Raw genomic sequence first — 21,566 nt, 5'->3', positions numbered from 1 at the left:
TGAGGAGGTAGAGCCAGGAGGATCCCTAGGGGTCACTGGCTGGCCAGTCTAGTATATTCGGTGAGCTACAGATTCAGTAGGAGACTCTGTGTCTTCAAACAAACAAACAAGCAAAATCAAGGTGAATGACTCCTGAGAATACGATCTAAAATGCTTCTCTGGTCTCCATGTGCATATGTACACACATGCACCTGCATACACAAGTGTGCCACAGGGACACACACAGCTCCATACTGTCACCTTCACCTGTCACCTGGGCACCCACCTACTAGAAGTCACAGGGGTCCCAGAGGGAAACAAGAGGGTTGCCACAAACCAGGGCTAAGCCGGTCTCTCTTCCCACCCCATCAACTCACTCTTCTGTGTATTTCAGTGTATTCAATGTTAATGTGTCTACCTAAGTGCATTTATGGATTATATCATCCAGCTTTAACCAAACTAATCCTCCAGGGTAGCCAAGAGACTTACAAGATTCCTGCCAAGAAACTGCATCCACTCCTGCTGAGCCAAAGAGAGAAGTGGCCGGCTGATGAGTTCCACAGAAGCTCATCATCACCAGTCACAGAGACGGGAGCAAGGCAGGACAACAGACACTCCAAGGGCTGCTGAAATGCTCAGCGGACAAAGGAGTTTGCCGCCAAACCCTGGACGACCTGAGTTCAATCCCCAAGACCCACATGGGGGAAGAAGAGAACCAACTCCCTAAAAGTTGTTCTCTGACCTCTGACCTACACACACACACACACACACACACACACACACACACACACACAGAGAGAGAGAGAGAGAGAGAGAGAGAGAGAGAGAGAGAGAGAGAGAGCGCTTTTAAAGTACTATTTGAAACACTTCCTCTCCCATCCTTCCTAGTACAGCCTCAGCCCTGGGTGTCTTGTGCCTTGAGATGTTCATCAATGACAGCATAAAATCCTCATGGTTCACCAGACATTTAAAAACAGTCTTCAGAACATGAAGACAAACCCCCTGTAATTATTTTCCCTGTGATGTTTAAAGCTATGTGCTTCTCAGCCTGCACTTTTGATATTTCCCTAAGCAATGATAAATATTTGGAAAGCTCTTGTAAAGTTTCTTACATAATAGCATAAGACAACAGAAAAAACACCTAACACCAGGCACAGTTCTTCTTTCTGCTGCAGTAAAAATGGCAGAAACAATGAGCAGTAAATGATCTGTCGACAAACCGAAAGGCACATCTTTGTCAGCAAATACTCCTGAAAGATGTGGGGGAAACATTGCCGTTGATTGGAAGAAGCGAGTATTAGAGAAAATTACCCAGTGTGGGAGGTTTTCTGTACAGTTGACTGGAAGTACAGATGTTTCTAGCACATTGCAGCTTAAGGTATCTTCTGGATTCTCTCCCAATAATGAAACACACACACACCACTTTCTGGGTGTGTGAGCCACTAACAGCGAGCTACAGCAGAGAAGATATACTGCCCACAGTAAATGCCTTGTTGAAGGAAAGCAATGGCCTATGGGGAGCATGGTAGAAGTTACACTAATGGAAGGGCTGTTTGGAAAGGGTGTTTAAAAGGATTCTGGGTAACAGTTAGGATTCAGCGTCTTCAATTCACCCCACCTGCTCTGCCATCCATGGTCAAAGCAGCACCAAGAGCAGCAGCCTAGGCACAGATGGAGGAGGTGTGGAGTGAGCTTGTAAAAAACAAGATTGTCACCTTAGGGCAGAATTATTGTGATTGATAATGACGTTGGGTGTGATCTTGAAAGCTTTCCAGGCCAGACAGAATGAGTCAGGGATAATTGTAGCAAAGTCCTCGAAGAAGGTGTCCCGAGTTTACCCCCAGCCTTCTCTGCCACTGACATGGTCTGACTGTGCTGCCCCAGCTAATCTGGAACTCCTGAGCTCAAGAAATCCTCCTGCTTCAGCCTCCCCAGTAGCCGGAATCATCTGGTTCCATTCCTTCTCTCCCTTCTCCTCTTCTCCCTCTTCCACCTCTCCCTCTTACTTTCCCTCCTTCCTCTCCTCTTCCTCCTCCTCGTCTTTTTCCTCCATTTTTTTTGAGATAGCATCTCACTATATAGTCCAGGCTACCTTATGGAGCCCAGGCTGGTCTTGAACCTGTGGTTATCTTCCTGCCTCAGTCTCCCAAGTGCAAGAAATTATGAGGCTATACCACCATGACTGGCTCTTCTAGACGTGTGTGCTGACATTTATTAAGGTGATGAGAGCTGTCTGTTTAGGTACTTGGTAAAAAAGCTTGAAAAATAACTGTGCTTTTCCTCCCTGTTCATGCCCTCTTAGTGAGGATGCCCTTTTAATGAAAAAGTACTAGGGTCACTGTCTTTGAATCTTTGAATAATGATTTGTGGTGGGGAAAGAGAACCTGGTGACAGATTTGAAAGGATTTTCTTTGCATGGGCGTGAGCACCTGAGAGAGAGCCTTCACCGAGGCCAGAAGAGCATCACGCGGCCTCCTCTAGTACCCCCTGCCTTATTCCTTTGAGCCAGTCTGGTTATGAACCTGGAACTCACAGTTACCAAGCTCTGAAGATCCTCCTGGCTTCGTTCTCCTCAGTGCTGGGTTACAGGCATGTGTGAGGCTATGCTTGACTGGGATCTGAACTCTGGCACTCATGTCTGAGCAGCAAGAGCTCCTGCCCCTAGTCCAGCTCCTGAAGAGGCTTTTCACTGGGGCTTGATCCTATGGCCAAAGATCTATTTTTAGAAGTTAGATTATTGTGGGGCAGTGGTGGCGCACACCTTTAATTCCGGCACTCTGGAAGCAGAAGCAAGCCGATCTCTTAGAGTTCGAGGCCAGCCTAGTCCACAAACTCTAAGAGATCCGCTTGCTTCTGTCTTCCAGGACAACCAAGGTACACAGAGAAACCCTGTCTTGAAAAAGAAAGAAATAAAAGAGAAAGAAATTAAATTATTTATTCTCTCTCTCTCTCTCTCTCTCTCTCTGTGTGTGTGTGTGTGTGTGCTCGCGTGTGCGTGCATGCTCATGTATGTACACGCCCATGCATGTCACAGATCTCTTGTGGAGATCAGAAGGCAACATTGTGGAGCTGGATCTCTCCTTTTTTCCTGTAGGTGGATCCTGAAGATCAAGCTTACTTTGCTGGGCAGTCAGCAGTCAGCAGCAACTTCACCTGCTGAGCCTTCTCGTTGCTGCCCCAGCAATGTGTGCGACTAATAAAACCCTTGTATACTCACCTTGATGCTCCGAAGTAGAAATTAATCTACTCTGCTTTTGAAAATTTAGGTATAATCTACACACACCATAAAAGTTGCCCCTTTAAAGTGCACAAGTTAGCAGTTTTCAGAACATTCACAGAGTTGAACATCTATTAACCAGCACCTAATTCTGGGATAAGCTGTTTTTAAAACTGCAAGTTTTAAAATGTAGAGGTCCTTGGGTTTTGAACAAATTTAAAAACATAAATGTGTAATGCCACTCCATTGTGTTGAAAGAGCAACTAAATGACACCCAAGAAGACAGAAATATATCAGCTGGAGCCAGACAAAAGCCTTGCATAATTGGCGGATGGAATTTAAAAACCAGTATGATGACTCGGAAGCTCTGCTAAGAACGCCTTCCTCCATTCAGCCCCTGGATTTTCACGACAGTAAAATTTGGAATTGAAATGAACTACTCCAAGAGCCAAGACTTCAAATTGATGTTTCACAGTGTTAAATCAAGATTTTAGCAAATAAGGAAACATACTCAATCTTCCTAATATTACTAGTGGGAGCCAAGTGTGTTTTTGTACCTTCATAAATGTTCAAATAAATTTGTAATGCTGAAAAATTTGCTGGGAAGCACGGTTGATTCCACCTTTACATAATTCTTTCAAATGTCCACATTGGGCAGGTTAGGTAGGAGCCAAGCACGATTATACTGGCCCCCTCTTCCTTGCCCCAGTGTTGTGCCTTCTGTCCCAACCACTCTCTCTGACTCTGTCATTCTAATGCCCCTGATGGCCGCTGCCCCAGGCTCTCACACTGCTGTTCTGTGCTGTTCAGGCCTTTTCTTTGTTCAGGGTTCTTGCTCAACTAGCTGTCTCTCCTGGCCTGACCTCCACCATCACCCACCCCTCCCAATCTGGGCCCTGTGCTCTAGATGCTCCAGGCTTTCCTTCTCCACAGAACCTACTAGAACGCTGGGAGTGTGGCTCACATTTATAATCCCAGCGTTTGGACGACTGCAGCAGTTGCTATACATTTGAGGCCAGCTTGGGCTACAGAGTCTCAGAAAGAAGAGGAGCCAGAGGAGGAGTGGGAAATATTACTAGAGGGTGAGGATGTGGCTCAGCAGCAGAGCACATTCCCAGCAGGCACTAGGCTCTTATTTGGAGCCGAGGAAAAAGAAAGCGATTATTGGCATTGCATTGCATAACACTTTATTATTGATTTGCCTCTCCCGGGAGTAGGGTATTTCCTTAATTCAGAAATGTAGGTGCAGCCTGAGGTGATGTAGGAGTCGGCTGAGGAGCAGCTCCGTGAATTTCCTAGCTGGGCAGTAGACATGGGAGGGCTGAGTGACTCCAGAATCTTCTCTCTGTGGATTGGCATGGTTGGGCCATGAAGGCTTCTGAGTGTGGAGCTGGCCCAGCGGGTGGGAAAGGATTATACCAAAGGCCAGGGGGTGATCCCAGGGCAGCAGCCTTCTTGCTGGCAGAGTGGATTGGGGTATGGCGGGAAGTCAGCCTCTTCTTGTAGTCTCTCGGGCCCTAGTCCTGGGTGCCTCAGAGCCTGCAGGAATCCAAGCTTGGTGGGAGCAACAATGGGAGGGTGCAGGCTTGGCTCTCTATAAATTATTGTTGAGGCCCTCTCCTTTGCAAGCAGCTGGTGGCTGAGGTCAGAGAGGAGAGTCCAAACTGCCCCAGGGGAATCAGGGCCATGTTGTCATGGTGCCTCCGGAAGGAGGAGCTCTGTGAGGTCTGAGGCTGGCTGCTAATTCAGAGTGACTGTCCCCTTGTGAATGCTTGGGTAGGTGCCCTGGAAGCAGCCACTCTAGGCTGGGATAAGGGTTGAGGCCACTAGCAGAGAAGTCCTGGGGTAGGGCCCACAGCCAGAATGCAGGGAGCACGGGATAGAGGTGCAGTCGAGGGAGGGGACAATGAGAAGTTAGTGGGAGGTCAAGGTAAAGGAAGCACCAGGTTAGGGCCTGGGACCTGGCGGGTGGAGCCCCGGAGGACTAGGCAACAACCCCCAGTAGCATCAGCAACGTTCCGGCCAGCAGCGACAGGGCCAGTGGGGTGGTGACTGGGCCTAGGCTACCAGCTCTATCCGGGACAGGGACGGTGGTGGTGATCTGGCGAGTTATCATGGTGGTCTGGCGAGTTGTCGTGGTGGACTGGCGGGTTGTTGTGGTGGTCTGGCTCGGGTTGGTTTCACTGCTCTCGTCCTCAGGAGGCGGCAGATTGCAGTCGGTGTAGGGCTCCAGGCAGCCTGCAAAGGCCATGACGTGCGCGATGTAATTCTGCTCCTGCACTCCGTGCAGCAGGTGTGCCTGCGGGCCACGCGCGAATATTGCCACATCCTCCCCGCCGTGGGTCTCCGACTTTACCGGCACAGCTGCCTGCTGCTGGTATGAGGGGTCACCTGGAGGGACAAGATGTTCAGCGAGAAGATCTCTCCTGGAGTCCCCTCTGCCCCACCCTCAGGCAAGCCGGAACATTGCACTCACCGCTTTCAGCAGCGGTGACGTTGGGTCTTTCCCCTGTACCAACATAGCCCGGGCCGTTGCCATACAGGATGGAGGTGTAGGACTTGCCGTCCAGAGCTTTGAGCGGGGCCAGCCCTGCATAGAGGAAGAGAGACACCTTATTCTCCCAAAGACTGAAGTTTAGATGCCTTTCCCCAACCCAACTTTTGTCTGCCCAGTGGTTGCTAGATTTCCACAAAGCAGGTACCCTTTTCTGTCCATTTAAAAAATAGAGAAGGGGAGGATCAGAAAAAGTTCTTTACGTAATTGATGCAAAACAAAACAAAACAAAAAACCAAACAGCAACAACAACAAAAAGCCTTCCACTTGTCCCCGACCCACCGAAGATGGAGGTCCCCCGAAATGTGTAGCCGCCAAAGGAGAAGACATGGGAGTGGTCAGCAGTAACAATGGTCAATGTGTCTTTCTCACTGGTGAGCTGGCTGGCCTTCTCGATGGCTGTGTCAAACATGACAGCCTCAGTCAGCGCCAGATATGCTGTGCCCAGATGGTGACCACGGTCGATTCGGCCACCTGCAGGAAAGCAGGGAGCACAAGCTTGAGCCTGTCCTTGTCCGTTGCCCCCTCTTTCCATGGGGTCCTGAAGACTCACCCTCCACAAAGAGGTAGAAGCCGTTGGGGTTCCTGCTCAGCACTCTCAGGGCTGCCTCTGTCATGTCCTTCAGAGATGGATCCATTAAGGGGTCTCGTTGAATGTCGAATTTTGTGTCTACAGGCTCAAAGAGGCCTAAGGGACAAAACCCGAAAAATTGTGGTGATCAAGAAGCTTGGTAGTGGGGTCACGGTCCGTGCACACACACATGTCCAAAGGCTGCCGAACTGAGGGGGTACCAGTGCAGGAAGTGTGGGGTCATTACCCATGAGGTATGTCACTGACGGATCGAGGGACTTCTGAATGAGTTCTTCACGGTTCCAAACATACTGGGCTCCCTAGAGGGGCATAAATCATCGGTAAGGCCCCCAGCCCTTCCCTGGTCTCTGCTGCGCCACAATCATTGTGCACCACATCACCTGGTGCTTCGACAGCCATTCTTCCACCAGGTTCCTGCCATCAAGTCTGGTTCCGGTCTGGTTAACATCATTCGGATACTCAGGGTCTGGGGTTCCTTCAGGAAACATGTATTTTCGGCCCCCACCAAGGATCACCTATGCTCAGAGAGGATCAAAGAAGGCAGACTTTAGGGCCTCTGCTTCCTTTCTAATCAATACCCAGCTCCCCACCAGGATCCAGGGAGTTCAGGCTGCATGCCTGGGACCACCCCTCCCCCAGTCTTTATTCCTCACATTGATGTCCATGTTGGAGACAAGTTGTGTGGCAATGTCCTTGCATCCTTCCTGCAGGGCCGAGGCAGGCATATCAGCGTCCCCGTACCAGTTCCGATTCACCGTGTGAACATACGTGCCGGCTGGAGAGGCGTGCTGCACCCTTGTGGTGGTCACCAGTCCTACGGCCTTTCCTGAAGAGTGCAGAGGTCAGGGTGGGACATGGAGTCTCCCATGCCCACCCCCATCCCCGAGCCTGACTCCAACCCACCTGCTTGTTTGGCACGGTACATCACCGAGATGACCTCATTGCCGAATGTGGTGTTGCACTCATCAAACCGTGCGGCCGCGCTCACACCAATGGTCTTGTAGTTGGTCTTCACCCCGCACAGGTAGGCTGTGGCTGTGCTGGCACTGTCTGGGACCTGTCTGTCCACACTGTAGGTCTGGAGACAGAGACATCCTTAACTGGCCTCAAACAGACATTTATTTCTTCACCCAAGCCTGGGACCTGCTCATTATGCCAGGCCCCGAACTGGGCTCTCAGTCTCCAGGGTCCTCTCTGTCACCCCTTCCCTGGGTCCTTGTCAGCCTCTTCCCCAGTACTCACCTTGGACAGAGCCATATATGGGAAGCGGTCCATGGCTAGGGGTGTCTCAGGTCCTAGATGGCCTTCCAACTGTCCCTTTAGGATCCGGGTGGCTGTCACTGTGGGCACCCCCATCCCTGAAGGCAAAGAACCCGATCAGGACTGAACCCTCAGGCCTGCCTGGACCCACCAGCGGCCTTAGATTCCTGAAGTGGAGGGCCCCAGGGTGGCCAGGCCTCGGACACTCACCGTCCCCCAGGAAGATGATGAGGTTCTTGGCTGACGTCTGAATGGGCTGCAGCTTCTTGGCAGCACTCAGAGCTTCAGCTGCCTTTTGGTTCCAGAAGGCTGGGTTCTCCTCCTCCACTGGCCAAGGGAATAGCAGAGGAAGGGTCAGACTAAAGGTCTATGTGCGTGAATGGAGCAGGCATCCAAAGGAGCCTCATTACCTGGGATGACACTCAGTGACAGCTGCAACCTGAGGCCCAGCAGCAGCAGCAGCAGCCAGGCTCCCTGCATGGCTGGGGCTGGGGGTGAGACAGCAGAGATGGAGATCTGGGACACCAGGGTACCAACTAAGGCACAGTCTGCCTGGGCTTAAATAGGGGGAGACTTTGTTCCTCGATGAACAATCTCATGTTCCTCCCTTGGAACCAGGTGGCCACGCTGGCTCCACCTCTGTCCTGTGAACTGAACTGAACCCCTGCTTACTGGAGGAAAATGGCAGGGTGTGTCTGGCCCAGTCTGGGCCAGGGTCCTGACAGAACAGGTTCTATGTATTCTCGCCTGGTAGGGTGGGGGGCTGTGCGGGTACCCTCTGGGCAAGGACCCTGTGCCCCATGCTGCCAGGGAGCTCACGCTGTCCTGGACAGACACATCACCCTTGCTCCTGAGTCGGGGAGCAGATGTTGTTCTGGATGCAGAAGGGGAGCGGGTCTGAAAGGACCCAGTTTGGATGAGGGACTTTTATTTGGTCTCCCCATGTCAGGAGCCACACTGACAAAGGAAATAAGTCTATGGAACACCCTGAGTCCCCGCAGCCCAGCTTGGCCTGGGATTTTTCTCTTTGTTGTTTGTTTGAAACAAGGTTGCAGACAGAAGAAGAAGTGCCACTCACTCACAATGGCCCCAGTCAGGAGCAACCATGAGCTAGGGTTTGGATATGGCTGGCGCCTGTCCTCCACAGGTGCATATGATGTGCACTTGGTCCCTAATTGGGTGACGGTACTGGGAGGTGAGCGAACATTGAAGGGGTGGAAGGGAGAGGTGACTAGGCCTTTTGAGGCTATATTCTTAGAAGGGGTTATCGTATCTCACGAGCTCCTACACAGTTCCTACCTTATTATTATACCTTATAATCCTAGGTATGATTATAATAAAAGACCAAGATTCATTTTGGGCTCCCTTGGGATCTTTCTGTCCTCCGTGACCACATCATGGTGCTATTCACCATGTGATGTAGTGAAGGAGACCTTTATGAGATTCAAGCACACATGAGAGCCAGGGCACTGGACTTCCAAACCTACTTAAAGAGACCTGCTTTTTTATTTACTCCCATCAGAAGATGGAACTACACCAAGTGTCCTTGGATGGATGAATGGATAAACAGACAAGAAGTGACCCAGCTGGGTGGTGGTGGTGGTGGCGGCGGCGGCGGCAGCAGCGGTGGCACACTCCTTTAATCCCAGCACTTGGGAAGCAGAGACAGGTGGATTTCTGTGAGTTTGAGGCCAGCCTGGTCTACAGAGCAAGTTCCAGGACAGGCTTCAAAGCTACAGAGAAAGCCTGTCTCGAAAAACAAAAAACAAAGAAAAGAAAGAGAGAGAAATGGTTCATATAAGTAATAGAACACCATTAACCTGAAAAGAGAAGGCAGTCTGCTGTGTGTAATTACAGGCATAGAAGTGGGAGGCAGGAGGATCTAGAGCTCAAGGAAGCCATGGCTACACAGTGAGTTAAAACCATTATGATAAGCACCGTTAATCCCAGAATTTGGGAGGCAGAGGCAGGAAGATGTCTGTGAGTTTGAGACTAGCCTGGTCTAGTTCACCACCACCAAACCAAACTCAAACCAAAATCAAAAGCAGGGAATCCTGACTCACACTACAGTGTGGATGCACCCTGAGGAAACTGTGCTAAGTGAAACCAGCCCACTAGGAAGGCATAATACTGTCTCATCCTTCTTGGGTGCCACCAAGAGATATAAAATGCTCTACACACAGAAGATGAGGCACTGGAGAGATGGTTCAGAGATTACAGGCACATTCTGTTTCTGTGCAAGATCCGAGTTCAGTTCTCAGCTCCTGCATCAGTGTTCACAGCCGGCTGTAACCCTAGCTCCGAGGGATCTAATGGCTTCCTTAGAGGCCTACTCTCCCCCATTCATAAACTGATTCACACACATACATGTGATTAAAAGGAAAAAGGGGATGTGGAAATGACTGCGTGGTTAAAAGCACTGGCTACCTCTTCCATTGGGCCCAGATTTGATTCCTAGCCCCCTCATGGTAGCTCACAAAAGTTTGTTGCTCCAGTTCCAGGAGAGTCCTACGCCCTTTTCTGAAGACCCCACACACATACACACACACATGCACATACATACACACAGAAAAAAAATAAAAAAGAAAAAGCAAATAAGGGTGATGCATAGCCAGGGGCCGGGGGAGGGGAGAGATGGGAGGGTTTGTTTAACGGGTTCAGTGTCTCAGCTCTTTGAGACATTCTGGTCGTGTACTGCACAGCCACGTGGAGTCCTTAACACTGCATATCTAGAATCGACATCGAGGCAAGCCTCCTTGCCTCTGGCCCGCGCTCTAACCACTCCCTCCTCTTCCTGTGTTGGCATGCTGTGCTAGAAAAATGATTTTTTCCCCAAGTTTATCAACAAATGATTTTATGGCCATACAATAATTACACATATTAATGGGTACAGCAATAATTCAATCCATGATACAATATTGAATGAGGAAATCTGGGTAATTAGAGTTTTCATCTCCTTAAATGTTTCTTTGTGCCGGGAGAGGAAAATTCTTGGCTAAAGTTCAGAGGTGACTGGTTACGGGAGAAGTTCTTAATCAATTAATTAAAAACCCCCAAGTAGTAGGTTAAAGGTTCATGCAGTTAGAAGATGGCTTAGCCATGACACACCACTACTGCCCCCTCCTCTTATTCTTTTCCCGCCACTGCCATCATTGGGTGCTCATTCTACATGGGGGTCAGTTCTCGTCTGCTACCTTTGTGTAGGTTTCAGGTATTGAACTCACTGAACTCAGGTCTCCAAGCTTGTGTGGTAAGCACCTTCACCTGCTGAGTCATCTCGTCGGCCTCTATTCCTTTTTGAAAGTGGAATGTTGGCGTAATTGTAGATTCACATTTATAGTTGTAAGCAATAATGTAAGCTGACCGCCAGGGGACGGGGGAAGTGGGGGGGGGCTTTGCAATACACAAAGTCACTGTTCTCATGTCCCTAGCTTGACATATGTGAATCCAGGTGGGGATGTGAGATTTTACTCAGGTTTCCCAACCCCTTCCATGATTTTGAAATATTTATTTCCATTTTTAGTTAGGTATGTATGTGTGTAGGTCTGTGCAAGCGAGTGCAGGGGCCTGAACAGTACAGAGGAGGATGCAGGATCCCTCTGGGTGCTACACGTGGTTGTGAGCCACCTGAACGGGGTGCTGGGAATCCAACTCGGGTTTCCGGCTCTTAACCAGTGAACTCTCTCTCCAGCCCCCTCTGCTCTGCCTTTCTTTCTTATTTTACATGTCTCTCGATGTAGCCCAGACACCTGAATCTTGTGATCTTGCTTCAGCCTCCTGAGTTCTAGGATTATAGGTGTGTGCCATGACATCCGGCTTATGTTCAGCTTTAACACCTGAGTGGGTTCATGTCACTACCATGGCCAAGTTCCCTCTTACCTCTAAACCAACCAAACCCCTCTGCAGCCATTCCTTAGCTTCCCCTACCCTCTTCCTCTGTCTCTAACCCCTAACCCAGCAATCCATCCATGTTTCAATTGCATCAATGGGAAGAAATCCTCTGTCACGTTTGGAAGTAGGGCTTCTCCCTCAGTGTAATTCTTTGGGGTACCAGTACCCCACTCCTCTGTGTGGCAGAGCAGTATGACACAGGATGGATGGAGCACCTTGTCACTTTCAAGTTTAAACTGTATCTGGTCTGTTCAGCCTTTCTGGGAGACTAGAGGTCACTGGGTCAATAATGGTGTCGTCTCTCTGTAGCGCCTTGCTGAACACCTTTATCGTGAGTGTAGGGACTGCGCGGCCCTGTCTCCGCAGGTTTCACCAGGAAGCATGTTCCCTTATAGCTTACTACCGTCTCAGTGTTGGCCCTGGGTGGAAAAAGCGTCTCTGCAACCCAAACCACGCAAACCATGACAGGTGCACACTACCCGAGGGTGATGAGGGAGGGAGTCCCTCTGTAAATGTACAAATGGCCATCAAGGGATGGATGAGCTTTAGTAAAACACACCAGCTGAATTTTATTATATCCCCAGAAGTATGTGCCACTCAGGGGTAAGCATCAATTAATTATAAACCATCATAACAGACCAAGAATAGAAAACTACAAAAATGTTTTCTCACAATTTATACCATTTTTGTCTATTCTATGAGTTATGGAATCGAAAACTTTTACTAGCATTTATTTATTTGGTATTTCTTCATTTTTGGCTTACCAGGCAGGTTCGTGTAGCTCTGACTGGCCTTGTAGTAGCTAAATAGGCCAGGTTGGCCTCTACCTATTGGCAGTCCACCTGCTTCAACCTCCAGAGTGCTGGGATTACAAATACCTAATATCAAGTCTGGCATCTATTATCATGGTTGCCTCAATGTATTTATGTATTTATTTTGAGAGAGATGGTCTCACATATCCCAGGCTGGCTTCAAACTTACCATGTAGCTGAAGATGACCTTGAACTTCTGTCCTCCAAAGTGCTAGCATTATAGACATGTACCATCATGTCAAGTTTATACAGTGCTGGGCATCAAACTCAGGACTTACACGTTAAGCTAATACTTTATCAACTGAGCTATATAATCATATAATATATATTATATATATATATTATATACTAAGCTATATAATCTTAAAGAACCTACTGGTTCTTTAAGAAAGAGGTCTCCTATAGCCCAAGCCTTGTACTTGCTATGATCCTCCTGTTCCCCCTCCTAACTGTTGAGATTACAAACACATACCACCACCCCTGTTTTATATATTTCAACTTTATTTTTTATGGTGCGGAGGATCAAACCCAGGACTTTGCACACTCTGCCAGTGACTCACACTTAATAATGAAGCTATAAGGTCACAGTAGTAGGTTTGCTTGCTGTCTTCTCCCTTTGAGAAAGGATTTCACTATGTATCTCTGACTGGCTGGTAACTTGCTAGGTAGACCAGGATGGCCTTGAACTCACAACGATTTGCTTGCCTCTGCCTCTCCTTAGAGTGTTTCACCACACCTGACACTATTTATTTTTCTTTAGAATTTGAATGCACAGTGCTTCCTAAGCAGGGCATCCCAGTTGCTCTCATCACTCTCACGACTGTCACTAACAGAAACAGCTTAAAGGCAAAGAGAGACTTACTGTGGTCTGGGACTTAAGGGGATATAGTTCACAACATCTTGGCAGGTCAGGAAGAAGAGACAAAACCTGTAGCAGACGTGGGCAACAAACCTCAAGGCTCCACCCCTTGGCCTGTATCTATTCTTTAGGCCCTGAGTTCCAAACGTTTCACAACAGCATCATCTGAGGACTAAGTGTTCAAACCCAAGTTCAGAACTGGCAGAAGTGGCAAAAAAACCCCACCTCCCTGAGCACCCCAAACCTTAAACAATCTAGGGGTGGGGTTTGAGATACAGCTCAGGTGGTAGAGGGCATGCAGGGAGCCCTGGGTTTAATCCCCAAGCACCCAGCGGTACACACCTGTAATCCCAGCATTCAGGAAGCACAAGCAGGAAGATCAGTTCCAGGTCACCCTTGGCTACATTGGAAGTTCAAGAAAAGCCTGGGATACAGAAGACCCTGCTGGAAGAAAGAAAAAAAAAGACAGAGAGAGAAAAAAAAAGAAAGGAAGGAAGGAAGGAAGGGAGAGAGAGAGAGAAGAAGAAGAAGAAGAAGAAGAAGAAGAAGAAGAAGAAGAAGAAGAAGAAGAAGAAGAAGAAGAAGAAGAAGAAGAAGAAGAAGAAGAAGAAGAAGAAGAAGAAGGGAGGAAGGGAGGGGAAATCTACTGAAGCATTGTCCCGGTATTTAATAACTTGTCTTTTAGACATGTAACCTGGGCTGGAACTCTAAGCCCCCCACTTCCGCCTCCTGAGTGCTGGGATTCTGGGGGTGCACTTTTGCTCTGCTCCCTTTGGGCTGGCAGGTTTCCTTGGAAGCATCCCAGGACATCTCAGCAGTCCTGTGGCTCCATCTTAAAGCCATCAGGAAGTTGCCACAAGCTCTTCCGTGGGTCTCCTCGAGAACAAAACACTTTAGGTTGATGGTTGCTTGGGAAATTACTGAGCAAATAACCATCTGTGAAGGTGGAAATTCAGTTATTTCTCCTGCATACGCTTGACGATAACAGACTATGGCGGGTAACTATGCCCGACGATCAGATCTGTGTGAATTTTGTCCAACTTCTGAGACACATATTAGTGACACACTTATCAAATTTAACTCTTCAGGCTTGTCATTACTCTTTCCTTGACAACTTTCCCATTTAATTCAATACATCAGGTGCTGTATTTTGTTATGATGGACGGGGGGTTAAAAAAATGGGGCCTTGATGGTTGTGATGGCACAGAGGTTTAATCCCTGACAGAGGTAGGTGGATCGCAGTGAAGTTGAGGCTAACCTGGTCCACATAGCGAGTGCCAGGCCAGCCACAGCTATCTAGGCACCCCCCCCCCCAAAAAAACCAAACCAAACCAAACCAAAACATAACAGAAAGAAGAAAAAGAGGATTAATCTATTTTTACTGTTTTTTTATTGAGCTATACATTTTTTCTCCACTCCCCTCCCTTTCTCCCCTCTCCCCTTCTACCTCTTCCGTGACCCCTCATGCTCCCAATTTACCCAGGAGATCTTGTCCTTTTCACCTTCCTATGTCCATGTATGTCTCTCTTAGGGTCCTAAAAAAGGATTAGTCTTACTGAGTCTTATTATGTGACCCAGGTTGGTTGGCATGGAACTCACTGCGTACCCCAGGTTGGCCTTAAACTCCAGCTCCTCTTACTTCAGCCTCCCACATGCTGGGATTAGAGGCGTGTGCCCCCATGCCCAGCTAAGCCTAATTAGTTCAGTTTCTCCTTTTCAAAGCAAGAGTCTTCTAGGCTTGACAGGGCCCAACTGGATAATTCCAGGTTACCTTTAAGTCAAAAGACTATCTAGAATTTGATATGGAGAAGTTTGGTAAAAGCATATTAAGATCTTAAAAACACTTAGTCAGATGTCAAGGGTCACCGTAAACAAAAATCAAGAAGCCATCTAATCCAAATAGCAATCAGAAGACTCCAAAAGAGAAATACAGAAAGTTAGACAGCTTAGAAAAATCTGTTGCTGTTTAGTAGAGGATTGTGGAGGCTCAGGAAACAATTTGGAAAAGCAGTCTTTGTTTCCTGAGCCTGTTTGCTGGAAAGGGTGATGGCAAAATGAGATTAACCTTCTCACACTCTTTAACGAAGGCTATCGAGCTCCGTGGCTCACATCTGTAATCCTAGCACTCAGGTGGGAGAGGGAGGAGGGTCGGGGGCTCAAGGTCATCCTTGGCTACACAAGTTTGAGGTCATCCTGTCCCAAAAAACAAAATAAAACGCCACCTCTAGATGTTGCGATATTGGCGGACAAGCCTTTAGTGCATTAGCTTCTCAGGACTTTGTGTTTTCTTTAGCGACAGGGTCTCACATCACCCAGGCTGATCTTCAGTTGATATGCAGCCAACAAACAGTGTCTTCAAATTTTTAATCCCCCTGCCTCTATCTCCCAAGGGATCAGAGCATGCAATACACTCAGTTTTAGGTCACACTGGAGATCAAACTATCATGCTAGGCATCAATTAAACTATATTCCCTATATAAAGGTGGTGGTGGTGCAAACCTTTAATCCCAGCACTTGAGAGGCAGAGGTAGGCGGATCTCTGTGAGTTCAAGGCCAATCTGGTCTATAAGAGCTAGTTCCAGGACATGCTCCAAAACTACAGAAAACCCTGTCTCAACCCCCCCAAAAATGTTGTCTGATGGTCACATGAGCATCATGGAACATTCATTTATGAACACTACACACACAAATGCGCACTAAATAAATAAATGTAAGTAAGTTTTTAAAAATAATTTATTTAAATTTATTTTATGTGCATTGGTATGAAGGTATCAGGTCCTGGAACTAGAGTTACAGACAGTTGTGAGCTGTCAGTGTATGCTGGGAATTAAACCCGTATCCTCTAGAAGAGCAGCCAGTGTTCTTAACCAGTGAGGTTTTAATACATGGAAAAATTAAATACAGGAAAATGTCAAGCCTTTTTTTTCAGTGTGTTCTTACGGGACAGGCTTATGGTTTTGTGACTTTAAACAGCTAAGGCTTCCTAGCCCTCAAATCAAGTGTGAACCTGCCATGTGTTTACACTACACACAATGAGCAAAGTGTCACACACGAGTAACCACAATCTATAGGAGGCAGTGGAGGTGGAAATTATGGGCTTTGGGCCAGCCTGGGCTACATAGAGATCCAGTTTCAACAAAGCAATACAGAGGGAAAAATGGACAATTCTGAACACATTCTTGTTCCTGTTTTATCAACAACTTTAAAACTCTTTGTTGACCAAAGATTGACCCGCGCCTCTTGAGCTGAAGGCCAGTATTAGCCTTGCTCTTGTTACTGCCCTGAAATGTCCAAGGTTTGTCAAGAAAAGAAAGAGGCTTAAGTTGGTTGTGGTGGCTCCTGCCTGTAATTCCAGCACTAGAGGGAGGGGGGTGAGGCAGAAGAATGACCAAGAGTGTGAGTTCAGAGTGAGACCGCATCTCACTCTGTATCAGAACAGTTGCCGTGTCTTACAATCTACATTCAAATCCAAACGGCACCTCATGAGTCTTTAATCCCAGGGGCCCCTAGTAGGAGCCAGAAAGCACAGGCAGGAGAATCGGCAGCTAGCGAGCAAGAAAGGCCTTGTCTCACGTTCAGGTCTGCAGCATATCCACCAAAACTGGACCAATATAGAGATCAGTATGTCCCTGCAAGAGGATGACACACAAATTTGTGAAGCACCCGTATTTTCCAGAATACTGGAAGAGAGAGAGGCTCAGTTGCATTTTGTGCCCACATTCATGCACACATACACATAGATGTATGGAACAGGCCCCCAGATCTTAGCCTATAGCTACCAGTTCTTCCTAATGGAAGTATGTCAACCCAGGATACGGTTTTTGTGTTTAAAAGGCTACAATGCCACATCCCAAAACCCAGTATAGTCTCTAGCTAACAACTAAAGACTTTCTATCGACTTAAACCCATGTCCGAGTAGTCTTTTCTGGTGGGTATCCCACAACAATGCACACACAGCATAGACAGATTATAAACACATACACAAATAAAAATAAATAATCCCTAAAACAACAGTTAAAGAAAGAAAGAAAAAAAAAGAAACGAAAAGGCAACGCAGGGCTCTGAGATTCAGGGATGAGCCGTCAACGTTATCTTGCCTCTGGTGAGGACCTTATGATCCACGGCACTATAACAGCAAAAGCACACTCCAAGGAGACAGATCATATCCTCAGACTGGAAGCCAGAGCGTGGGGAGAGGTAAGACAGACAGACAGACAGACAGACAGACAGACAGAACAACCCCCTTTATAGGTGTAACTCAAGTCCCATGAGGACTACCTTAGTGCTTCCCAGATATAGCGTCTTCTGTGACTTAATGACTCCCTCCAGTACCACCTTCCGACACCCCTCTGCCCCTCTCCTCTATTCTCCCCACTCCTGACTTCTCTGCTCCTTCCAGTGTTGGGGGTTGATGCCAGGGCCTTGTGTATAGATCTCTTAAAGGGTCCACGGCCTTTCACCATTGCCACACCGGAGACTACACTGCTTTTAACATAGGAAACCTGGAGAGACACCTAAGATACATAAGCCATATCCAGCCATAGCACTAAGCTTCTATTTTCTGAGCTAATTCTGACTTGAGAAGAGCCTCTATCTGCTTGGTTTCTGTGACTGTAATGGAATACTTGAAGCTGTGTTAGTTTCTTTTCCATCTTTCATTTCTTTCTTTTGAGACACAGTTTACTGTATTAGTCAGTAATCTGGCCTGGAACTCACGATGTAGCCCAGGCTGGCTTCTAAGCAATCCTCCTACCTGCTTCCTTAGCACCAGAATGACAGCTATACGCCGCCACTCCTGGCACTTCCTTCAGTTTTCATTTTGTCCTTGATGCTGTTTTTGAGATCGGATCTTACAATGAACCTCATATTGTCCTCAATCCTGCTGCCTCCACCTCTCAGTACTGGGATTACAGGAGTGCATCCCTGTGCCTAATTCTCCAAACGATTTTGTTAATGAATTCAATCTCACATTGATCATTTTTTTTCTGCCTGCTTTGGGTTAGTGGTTTCATAAACTCACCAATTTCTGCCACAGAGTTCTGGAAAATTCTTCTCCAGTCTGAAGTTATTAAAAATTCACATTTCTCAGTGACCTCACCCTTCCCAGCAACTCCTTAGAAGACACCACTTAAGGTTTTAATTGCATGCAAGAAGACATGGAATAAAGTAATTGAATCCAACAAAACCAACAATATAGAAAGATCTGAGCCAGGCGGTGGTGGTGCACACCTTTAATCCCAGCACTTGGGAGGTAGAGGCAGGTAGATCTCTGTGAGTTTGAGGCCAGCCTGGTACACAAGAGCTAGTTACAGGACAGGCTCCAAAGCCACAGAGGAAACAAAGCCCTGTCTCAAAAAACAAACGAAAGAAAGAAAGAAAGAAAGAAAGATAGATCTGATATTTCACTATGAAAGACATTCAGTATTTTGCAGCCTCCAAAATTTAATGTTTGTAACCCCTGCCCTGTGATGCAGATGCAGGAGGATCACCAGGAGTTCAAGAACAACCTGTATAGCAAATTCTATGTCAGCTGGAAAATGTCATTGTGAGATTCTGTTTAAAAAAAATTAAAATTAGAATTATGACTGTTAATATAAGCCAGGATACAGACTTATAATTTATGACTCATGCAATTTTGGATCATATATTAATAATGCATTCAAAAATCTATTCATACAAAAATTCATTTATACAAGTGCAAGTCTAATATGTGTCTTTTGGGCTTAAGGATCCTCTGCAAATCCCAAATTCATTGTAGACGAGGAGGCTGATGAGATGGCTCAGTGGGTAAAGGTGGTGGCTGCCAAGCCTGACAACCTGGGTTCAATTCCTGGAACCCACATAAAGACAGAACGAGAACATACACCACAGAGTCGTCCTCTGACCTCTACTACTGTGCTATGGAATGCCCATTTATGTGTGTGTATGTGCACATGCACATGCGTGCGCACACACAAAGACACACAGACACACACACACACACAAACAGATGTAATTTAAAAGTTAAGAATTGGAATAAGGGTCTAGAGAGATGGCTCAGAGATTAAGAGCACTGGCTTGTTCTTCCAGAGGTCCTGAGTTCAATTCCCAGCAACCACATGGTGGCTCACAACCATCAGTAATGAGATCTGGCGCCCTCTTCTAGCCTGCAGATCTACATGGAGACAGAACACTGTATGTATGTATGTATGTGTATATATATATATATATATATATATATATATATATATATATATATATATATATATATAGAGAGAGAGAGAGAGAGAGAGAGAGAGAGAAAGAAATGGAACAAGGAGAAATTTTGACTTGGGCGTTCAAGTTGGCCTTTAACTCTGAGATCTGCCTGCTTCTGCCTCTGAGTACTGAGATTAAAGGTGTGCGCCATTATCACCCAACTAAAGCACTTAGTTAACTGGGGCCATTTTGAAGGAAAATATTAGAAGGACACTCAAGGCATGGTGGCACACCCAAGGGGCACCAGCGCCAGGATGGTTGAAGTAGGAAGATAAGAGGTCAAAGTCATCTTCAACTAGATATCAAGTTTAAAGCCAGACTGGGCTACATGAGATTTTATTTCAAAAACAAAAACAGTCAGGTGTGGTGGCTCAGGCCTTTAATCCCAACACTTGGGAGGCAGGTGGATCTTCATGAGTTCAAGGCCAGCCTGATCTACAGAACAAGCTCCTGGACAGTCATACTAGAATAATAGAAAGACCCTGTCTCAAAGGTCAAGAAGGAAGGAAGGAAGGAAGGAAGGAAGGAAGGAAGGAAGGAAGGAAGGAAGGAAAGAAGGAAGAAAGGAAGGAAGGAAGAAAGGAACAAAGAAAGAAAGAAAGAAAGAAAAAGAAAGAAAGAAAGAAAGAAAAAGAAAGGAAGGAAAACATTACACATGAAATACTGAAATTTAAATCCTCTTAGATTTCTAGGACGGTTGTTTAGAAGATAATTTCACAATTTCCTGTTCTGAGTAGAGCAGACAGACCAAGCACGGGTGTGGTGGTCCAGGGCCATAATCCTAGCACCCAGGAGACTCAGGATAAGGGTCTGAGACCAACTGAGCTACATAGTGAGACCCTGTCTTGATCCATCAGAAGAAATAAATTGATAAACAAAAAATCAAAGTCTTATGCCAAAGACTAGAACACAGGGTGAACAATGCCTTTGAATTATGTGTGTTTCTTCATCTGTCCTGTGTTTTCTCAGCCCCAGCCCCTCATAGTCCAGACTAAAGCATGAAGCCAAGGCATTTGTGCAAGAGAATAATGGTGGCCATAAGAGTAACTCAGCACCTTTCAGGTCAGATCAACTGCCCATTGAACACGAATCTCACGGCCGGGGTGAAACCACACCAGTAGATAGCCAGACACGCCTCCCCCGCAGCCCGCACTGCCTCGCCTCTGCTCCTATGGCTGGATCTGTAGTATGATTTAGGATTAAAAATACAACTGTGAGGCTAGGACAGTAGATAAACCAGGAGAGCGCTTACCAGGCATGCTCAGGAGCCTGGAGGTGTATCCTTGTAATCCCAGCCCTTGGGGTATGGATGAACAAGGATCAGAAGTTCAAGGCTATCCTTTGCCACGTAGAGAGTTTGAGGCCAGCCTGAGCTACGTGAGAACCTATCTCCAAAAGTGATGTCATTTCTTTTTTCTAGGTCCATCTTTAGGTTCCGCGGATCCCTCTGAAAAGCCGTGTCTCACTTTCCTCTCACACAGAGCCGTTCCCTTCTTACTTTTGGTTTTGTGTAACAGTCACTCAGAAGACTAACTCCGTGCTATAATTATTAGAAATTCCCCTCTCTATGGGGATGGAGTGATGACTCAGCAGTTAACAGTGAGCACTGTGTCTGCAGAGGACCCAAGTTCCCAGCATCCATACTTGGGTGGCTCACAATTGTAACTCCAGCCCCAGGGACCCCTCTGGGCTCCTCAGGCACCTGTGTATACAACCACACAGAGACACCCAGCTACAAACAATAATGAAATAAATCTTTTAAAAACGAAATTCACCTCCTCTTTTCTTTTTCTTTTTCAAGGTTTTTTTTGTTGTTGTTGTTGTTGTTGTTGTTATGTATACAGTGTTCTGACTGCATTTGTCTTTGCAGGCCAGAAGAGGGCACCAGATCTATCACAGGTGTTTGTGAGCCACCATGTGGTTGCTGGGAATTGAACTCAGAACCTCTGGAAGAACAGCCAGTGTTCTTATCTGCTGAGCCATTTCTTCAACTCTCTTACCTTCTCTTTTCATTCTTCTCTTTCCTTTCTTTGTGGGGGTGTCTGAGGTTTCACTCTGGCCTGAAACTCACCATATAGACCAGGCTGGTCTCAAAGATAGTAATCCTCCTGCTTCTGTCTCCCAAATGCTGCAATTATAGACATGTACCACAGCTTTCAAATGGG

At 47.0% G+C, this 21,566-nt stretch overlaps 1 protein-coding gene and 1 non-coding gene across 2 annotated transcripts; one reads left to right on the top strand and one right to left on the bottom strand.

The window, feature by feature from the left end:
* Positions 1-4,366: 4,366 nt before the first annotated feature.
* Positions 4,367-8,117, bottom strand: LOC125396863 (intestinal-type alkaline phosphatase). The gene is made up of 11 exons (XM_048428912.3): positions 8,013-8,117; positions 7,813-7,929; positions 7,585-7,700; positions 7,246-7,420; positions 6,996-7,168; positions 6,723-6,857; positions 6,569-6,641; positions 6,304-6,438; positions 6,033-6,224; positions 5,673-5,786; positions 4,367-5,587 (listed from the first exon to the last, which is right to left on the bottom strand). The coding sequence occupies exons 1-11, from the start codon at positions 8,080-8,082 to the stop codon at positions 5,181-5,183; spliced, it is 1,707 nt and encodes a 568-aa protein (XP_048284869.3). The 5' UTR covers positions 8,083-8,117; the 3' UTR covers positions 4,367-5,180.
* An 8,618-nt stretch (positions 8,118-16,735) lies between these two features.
* Positions 16,736-16,838, top strand: LOC146896132 (U6 spliceosomal RNA). Its single transcript, XR_015005321.1, has one exon. It is a non-coding gene; the product is annotated as a U6 spliceosomal RNA (small nuclear RNA).
* Positions 16,839-21,566: the final 4,728 nt, after the last annotated feature.

Source organism: Myodes glareolus, chromosome 1, assembly GCF_982192425.1.
Source record: "Myodes glareolus chromosome 1, mMyoGla1.1, whole genome shotgun sequence".
NCBI classification, from domain to species: Eukaryota; Metazoa; Chordata; class Mammalia; order Rodentia; family Cricetidae; genus Myodes; species Myodes glareolus.
The sequence above is the reverse complement of the archived record's forward strand: the minus strand, read 5'-3'. Positions and strand labels throughout refer to the sequence as shown.

Excerpts from the sequence above, each read along its gene's own strand:
- LOC125396863 (XM_048428912.3), bottom strand. The coding sequence starts at position 8,082 with ATGCAGGGAGCCTGGCTGCTGCTGCTGCTGCTGGGCCTCAGGTTGCAG. Across the intron at positions 7,930-8,012 it reads GTCACTGAGTGTCATCCCAG|TGGAGGAGGAGAACCCAGCC; the intron begins GTAATGAGGCTC and ends TCCCTTGGCCAG. Across the intron at positions 6,225-6,303 it reads CTTCTACCTCTTTGTGGAGG|GTGGCCGAATCGACCGTGGT; the intron begins GTGAGTCTTCAG and ends GCTTTCCTGCAG.